Below are 8,378 nucleotides of genomic sequence, written 5' to 3'. Positions count from 1 at the left end.
AACTAGTTAAAATGTTAAAAGTTAAAAAAAAAGTTAAAAAATTAATAACTTTTAACTTAACTTAATTAATTTTAAATGCATTAAATTTTAACTTAATTAAGTTACTTTTAAATGTTAAATTTTTAACTTTTTTTAAGTTAAACAATTTTTTTATTTCTTTTAAATATCTTAGAAAAGTAATAAGACTAAGGGCGTATTCGTAATCTGTTCATATTTTAAGACCATCTTAAGTAATTTTTTAAGATGCTAATACAGCTCTCTGATTGGTTTATGCAGTTATGCCTTATGCCATAAGCCTTAGTCCGGATCTACAATAGGTTTTAAGCCTTAAGTAAGAAATTGACCAATTATAGTCAGGTATTGTTCTCGCATTCGATTGTAATTGGTCAATTTCTTATGGCTTAAGGATTATTAAAAAATAATCATTGATCTTGCATCTTCTCTATATGCTGACTATTTTTTTAAAGTTATATAACTTATATAATAACCTTATGTGTTATATACTTACATCACATATGAATAAAAAAATTAAAAATTTAATTTACTTAATAATCTATATTGTAGTTATTTAATCTCATTTTTAAAAAAATTAGGACATTATGATCTAAAAATAATTTTTTTTAAATTAACTTTTTTTTTAACTTAAGTTAATTCAATATTGACTTAACTTACATGAAGTTAATTTTTCATTCCTTCAACTTTTAACTTAACTTTATTAATTTTGTAAAACCATTAATTTTAACTTTATTCAGTTAAAAAAAACATTAACTTATTCAACTCTGCACGTACCATACGTGGTAAAAAAATCTGGATATATATACTATTGTCGGTACATTTTTACACGCGTTACGCGAATTCGATTTCGAGTTACGGCAACGAGCATAACGTCATTTATTCTGCATACCACTATAATATGTGCCAAATGTAGACGTGATGAAAGAAGCATTTAAACTCGTATCGAAATCAAGGATAAATGATCGAACCGTTTAAAATAAGTAACGCCGGATCTCTTCGCTCATTCTTCAGCAAATTCCGCGAAGACGGGGGGATAAACCACATCCGGGTTACGAATCCGGGCATAGCGATCGCTTCGTGGGACACCACATATATATATGTATATGTATGTGTATATATGACTGCGCCAAGTATTTATGTATGGGACGTACATAGCCAAAGAGGTACAAACTACAAACTCGTCACGCACGCATGCACATCCGTGTGGCCGACAGGCGCCACCGAGTCGAGGTTGTGTGCGTGCGTGCCAGCTGTAGTCGCAGCGCAGCGCCATGGGTACTTACGAGGAGCGTATGTGCACGCATAGTAAGTACGTGCGTGTGTGAGTGCGTGTGTGATCAACCAGCCGTATGCGTGCATACGCTCCTCTCTCGTCGTTGCGGCGTCGATGAGCTCGCATTTTTCGTCGTGTCGCGCCACTAGCCACTCGAAAGACAACGGCAGCGGCGGCGACGGCGACGGCGACGGCGACGGCGACGACGTAATGATGAGTAACGGTACAGATCGAAACTATGATTAAATGAAATTTTTCACCAATCATCTATAAGGGATAATCTCGATGAATTCATCCCCTTTGCACATTTTTATATTATAAAGTAATTATATCTTGATAAATAATTATATCTTGATTTTCTTTCTTTTTTTTTGTATCAGTACGGTGATCTCTTCTTTTCTTATAGGTATAATTTCGTATGTAAAACTGGTTTTGCTCCCGCATTCTGAAATCTATGAAATCTGTGATCTAAGAAAATAACAGCTAGAATGTCATTATTTCGAAACTTACGATTTGGCTAATGAATTAGAGAATAAAGATAAGAGAAATCAGTATCATTACACCCTTGTTGTTTGCCCAATGTTAAACAAAGATAAAACGATCACTGTGTGTTATACTACTGCAAGATACCTGGTTGAAAAAACATATATTACATCTGCAGTCTCTTTGTGCGGATTATGGAATCTACAAGACTAAATGACAATTTGACTTATTGTTAGCCACTTGATTTCGTATACATTCTAACAAACGATCAACGAGCTGAGTGATCCAATACATTTAGATTATCGACCTCGCGATATCCAGAATTGCAACTTTGAAAAAACGCGTGCACTTGGAGAAAAAAGTTGTATCAATAATTCAGGAAATGGAAGTAACTCGTTATTTATAACGAAGTTACAGTTACAAGTTACTTTATTGGTAACTGCGTTACTTTTTTCCTTTGGTAACTGTAACAGTAATGAAGTTACATTTTTTTGGTAATAGTAACAATTTTACAGTTACTTTTATCGTTATTTTGCACACGATTGGATACGATACAATTGAACAGGCTACTTATAGCGCTTGAAACTAGAAAGCTCTCTGCTGTGATTGGTCGTCGATTTTAAAAAAGTAACGGAAAAGTAACGAAAAGTTACTTTCTCAATAATGAGTTACTTTTAAAAATCGTTAACTATAAGTTGTTACTTTTTTTACTCGGTAATGAATAACTGTAATTTCTGGACAGCATAGAAACTTGTAGCAACATTGCTGCAACAATGCAAACTTTCAATGTTGCATATTGCAATACAATGTTGCAGAAACATTGCGAAAACTTCTTTTTTCAATATTACTTGAGCAATGTTGCAGCAATATTTTAAAAATATTTTCAGCAAGAGACACAAATTGATACAAGAGTCATCCTGTCCTTGTTCAAAAGTAAATTCAGTAAGAAATAAAGATAAGAATAACTCTTGTCACTTGTCAATTTGTGCCTCTGCTAAAAAGTTCACTTTGTTAAGACTTGTATATATTAATTTGGGTATAACCTAATAAAATAAGGACTTGGACATAATGGAAGAATAGGAATTAATGATACACGGCACACTTAATCAGATTTTATAATATCTGTAGTTATGAAACTGACCAATCTCATTCCTCTATAACTATATTCCTCTGAAAAATGGAATGACTGATTAGTTTCTAACTACGAATATTATTAAATCCAATTAATGTCCATTTCTACCAATGTAGATTAATTTTAATCTCAGTTCAACTTATCTTCGTCTTTTTCTAGTTCTAAAAATTAGAAAAAGGTGAAGAGTAAGTACATTAATGGAAACAGACATAAGGTGTAAACGTAGTCAATGTCTATTTATAGGAATTGTACCTATAATTTATACTATAAAAGAATTAGAAGTAGAAGTTAAATATAACATACAATGAATATAAATAAAATATGATTTTATAATTAATTATGTCTTTATATTTTATAGGCGTGTTCCGAGCTTGAAAATTTATAGTTCACGTTATGTATGTAGATTTTTAGTACTGTATATATCGGAACACACCTATAAAATATAAAATATAAAGACATAATTAATTATGAAATCATATTTTATTTGCATTCATTGTATGTTACATTTAACTTCTACTTCTAAATTTTATATTTAAATTTATATAGCACAAAATATTATAATAAATATTGCATTAACATTGTAATATTACAAGCAATGTCGTTGCTTGTTTATTACAATGTTTCTGCAATAATACTGCAAGTATTCCTCCACTGTGCGCAAAACCTATATTGCATATATATTATGTTGTAATATTGCTGCAACATTACGTATCAATATTTTTAAAACGGATATTTTTTTACGGTGCTGCAATGTTGCTGAAATATTGCAGCAATATTTCGCAATATTTTTGCAATATTGCAATCTTGCAATGAAATATTTTTGCAATGTTGCTGCAATATTTCTGTACTATATGGGTTGTTACTTTTAAAGTTACTTTTAAAGGGTAACTTTCCATTCCTTGCAATAACTATAAATTTGTAATGAAATAGCCCCTCAACTATATACATATTATTACATTCTAATAAGAACACTAGATTAAGTGAACTAAGAAAATATAATATTATAAGTCATATAATCAATTACAATACAAATGATTAATATACCACTATATTTTCTTAATTCACTCAATTTATTTATTGTTCTTATTAAATCTTTTTAATGCATTTCTTACATTTATTTTTCTTTCCCAAGTTCGAAATCAAAAAATTGCGTCTTTTATTGTAAGTCGAGTTGTTTTCTTCTGAAGAGAAACTAAACTCCGCCAAGACCCTTTGGTGACAATGCCGCGTACTGTTCGTGCTGAGCTTTAGAGAAAAGGTTTTTAACATATTCCTTAAAATTATCTCAATAATTACATTATTACATATAATATAGAATGCTTTATTAGAAAAAAGATTTTGTCTAAACTAGAAAAATGTAATTGTTTAATTTATCTATTTATTGGCATCAAATTCAAATATAAACTACTCAATGTAGTTGAATCACTATTTCACTGCCAATTAATAGTGCATACAACTTTGCTCAAAACTGATAATTACACTTAAAAATTCATATTAATCAAACCGAACGCGTACATTTTTTTCTTAAGAAAAGATGTTGACTAATAAAAGGATGCGATTAAATTTTTACTTTAATTTCAGAAAAATAAATAATATGTGCAATTGGCTATAAAGTTATACAGATAGATATTATATTATGATATGAAAAAAAGCTAGTCCCATGACGTCGTCTATAGCTCATAGCGCCAGGTTCAAGTGTGCACTTGTAGGATTCACTTTTTTGGATTATCCGAAGAAAGAAAAAATAAGAATATACGTGGGGACGTGATGCAACAACGTGCACGCTACGCGTGCAACAAGCGTGTCGATATTTATCATAAGCATGCATATAGATACACTATAACGCACTATCCGCGCGCCTAGCTGGCGCCTGTCATGAGCTTTATCGTCTTTCTAGTTTCTCACTATCGTGCGAACGACGACGAAAACGAAATTTTTAAATTAGCTTGCATCCCGCGTTGTCTCTTATACATATACTATACATATATGTATAATGTATATTTCTACGGACTCGTGCACGAATACGAGAGACCAAATCACGTAAAGAAATTAAATACTCTCCTAAAGATTGTCGTATTTCATAAATATTTAAATTATTCATTCCATGTTCATATCGATGTGCAAACAAATTTAGAACATCAAATTTATCGTAATTTAATAATTCCTTTCTGAAAATATATAAATTCAATAAACATTGTAATACTGCATTCGCATAGCATAAAATCTTGTATATATTTTGAAAACCACGTATAATTCAAGCACATATACTTCTTAATAGATTAAAATAGATTACTTACGCAACTTACTGTTGTATGCGCGTGCGTATTGACAATTAAATTTAAGCGATTCATCAGCAGTTGATAGAAAGTTGAAAACAATTAAAGAGGGAGAAAATTAAAAGGAGCTCGCGTTCCTCGATGTTACATTGTGATAGTTATATATAGCAGGCGCCTTTCTCAAGTATGGATGTTAATCTATCGATTGATGAATCATTTACGTAGCGCTCGATTCGAGTAAGTAAACGATTTCATTGCTCGCCGCTCGCCACTCGTGTCAAGCATTCCATTTCCACGAACGACCGATCCTCTTTCAAGATAGTTTACATTGTCGCGTAATAGTCTTTATTTGTTTGCTAACTTGTTTCGACAAATCCCCTTTGGCGCCGAGTATTTTTAGTCGACCTGCCACCCCCTCGCAACATATATTTATAATAATACACCGCGCTTACGAACTTGTAGGATTTCACTTTTTCCGTGAGCAAACCTCGCTTTTCCTTCGGTCAAAATGATGAAAATCTTGGACGACTTTGATGAGCCAACAAAAAAAAATTTATCTTGCGCCTGTAGATCCTTATGGATATACTTATTACGCTTTATGGAATATTTCGCGCGTTGTTGAATATTACGAAAAGTATTCTTGGTTTCAGCTTCTGTTATGTCGAGAGTATCTCAGATGAATAATTGCACGAGTTGAGGCGATTGAGCCACTGTTCTTTCTTAATTCACGAGAATTAGTAAAACAAGCGTGCCGATTCGAGCACGTGCACGCACGCGCCGTATTTCCTGCGATCATCCGCACGCAACTACCTATATCGCGCTTTTATCAACAACAGTAGCAACCGCAACGTAATAGATATTAAAAACGCGCTATATTATTACTATCGTAATAAATCGTATCGTATTATTAAGATAACGAAGGGAGACCGATGCATAAAATATCTCTCGCGAAAGAACAAAAGAAAGAACAAGTAGTCGATCGTTACATAGCGTTACATATGAAATGAAATGAAAGAGCGGTACGCAATTTATTTAGAATGGTATATGAATGGAAAAAAGTTGCACGCGTAGATGAAAAGCTGTATGTACAACTAGCGCATATGTAATACTTGTGCGTAGATTTTCAAATACACTTGGATCGAGATAGATGCCCAGCCAGCCCAGCGGGTCTTACCTTTATCGGTAGATTGCGCATCTTTGTCAGCGAGCATCTCGTAATCCTCTGTGTCTGAATTTGTAGGTGCACCGCTGGTGACAGCGACGACGAGACCTGTCGTCATCATCGCGATAGTCAGTACGTCGCGTGGTAACATCCCGAACGCGATCATCATCGGTTCGCTACTATTAAATCGATTTAATATCTCGGCAAATTATCCGAGTCCACGTTCAATTAATCAGCCACGTGGAGCGAGTCTCTCAAGCGCGAATCGATGCTGACCCGGCGCAGCGTGTTCGTCGTTAGGACGATGAATTTCCAAAATTTGGGCATGTGTTTCCCTCGAATGTATCGTTGTTGAATTGTTACGATTGATGGATCGACATCACGCGAGCACGTTCAGCATGCAAGTGCATGAGAGTGGAGCAGCACTCGGACGATATCCAGTGGCTGACTGACTCACTCACCTCTACCGACTACTCACAGACCCCACGGCATGGCCACAATAGCGTTCTGCTCCGACCAACTCCGACCAGCTCCGATCGCGTCGCGTCGGCGCGGTGATTGGCCACCTCGGAGCCAGATCAGCCAGAGAGCCCGAGTTGCGCCGAGCGACCAAGAATGCTCGTTTCGAATGTCAGTTTTTAAAGAAAACTCACTCACCGCACCGACTACTCCGTTACCGCCTTCAGGTTGCACAGTTTGACTTATTCGAACTCTTTATCTACACCCAGAGATGTAGCCGCACTCATTCAGCTAATTATTTCTCTACTCTTCTTCTTCAAGAACCTACATACACTTTTCTAGATGATTGTTTGTACTTTGTTAAAAAATTCTGCACAGAGAGCAAATTTGTTACACATTGTACATATATATTTTATGTACCGAGATTGGGTTGGCATCGGAATTCAATTGTTTTTCAAAGTCGAATAGCACATGCGTGGCACACTATACTACATTAACTTGCATTAATAATTATCAGTATCAAGCAGTACGCAGAAACATGGCATCCGATCGGCATTCGGCCGACGCGACGCCGCGGCGCTGTACGTGTGTAAGTAGCGCACGAATGAGCACGAAATAGTGTGGGTGCGATTTGTCAGCGGAAAGTCGGTGAGAACAGCTGCGGCGCGGAAGGGGACGATGGCGCCTAAGCCCTGCTGACGCCAAAGTGGTGCGATCGACGCGACGCGACGCGACGCGACGCGATGCGACACAATGTATGTATCTTTGCCTGCTTTTTCGTTATCGTTAGATTGTTAGACGCAACTTTTTTCACTGCTACGATACATACATTGCTCCGTGTTATTCAATTATTCATTTTTCATATACAATACAATTTATGTTACAATATATCGATATACACACACACACACACACACACACACACACATACACACCCACCTTACAATATTAATACAATTTTACATTAATACTTCTATTCTAATTAGATTTACATAACATTTTTATATATGCACCTCTATATATTTTCAATTATATACAGTAATCATTGATTGAGTCGAAATACGCACGAAATATGTACATACGATTCTTGTACTTTTCTTTCTTGATAATTTCTTTTATACGTTCGTATAACTTATAAATAGATGATTCGACGACTTTTTCTTCGTCAATATTCGTTTATTTGTGTTAGATGAAACTTCTTTCTCACGATGACCAAGCGTTTTTAGTGTAGGACTTTTGGCGCGCACATACATACGTTATTCCTCTTTGATCAAGCATCGGTAAGATGCGTACGTGTGTGTTCGGTAACCTGGAGGATGACTAATTATGTACGTTGAAACAGCCGGAATGGAGAAGGGCCGGGGCACCTGGCACTCCTGGCAGTCCTGGTATGGTTGATCGGCTCCCACCGGGGAATTTGAGCTACATGGCCCACTGTTAGCTATCCATACGAATAGATACCTATAAAACAAAGGATGCCAGCGTGGTAGTTGATTTATTCTTCAGGCAGCTTCGTCAAATACACACACACACACACACACACACACACACACACACACACACACACACACACACACA

The 8,378-nt window shown here is 35.3% G+C and overlaps 1 protein-coding gene across 1 annotated transcript in view; it reads right to left on the bottom strand.

Annotated features, from left to right (window-relative positions):
* Window positions 1-6,510, bottom strand: part of LOC105622915 (BMP and activin membrane-bound inhibitor homolog) — a 26,063-nt gene extending 19,553 nt beyond the window's left edge. The window contains exon 1 of the mRNA XM_012204324.1: window positions 6,354-6,510. Within this exon, the coding sequence (XP_012059714.1) occupies window positions 6,354-6,510 (157 nt within the window). The remainder of the gene's footprint in view (window positions 1-6,353) is intronic.
* Between the last annotated feature and the right edge of the window lie 1,868 nt (window positions 6,511-8,378).

This window comes from Atta cephalotes, assembly GCF_000143395.1.
Source record: "Atta cephalotes unplaced genomic scaffold scaffold00050, whole genome shotgun sequence".
NCBI classification, from domain to species: Eukaryota; Metazoa; Arthropoda; class Insecta; order Hymenoptera; family Formicidae; genus Atta; species Atta cephalotes.
The sequence above is the reverse complement of the archived record's forward strand: the minus strand, read 5'-3'. Positions and strand labels throughout refer to the sequence as shown.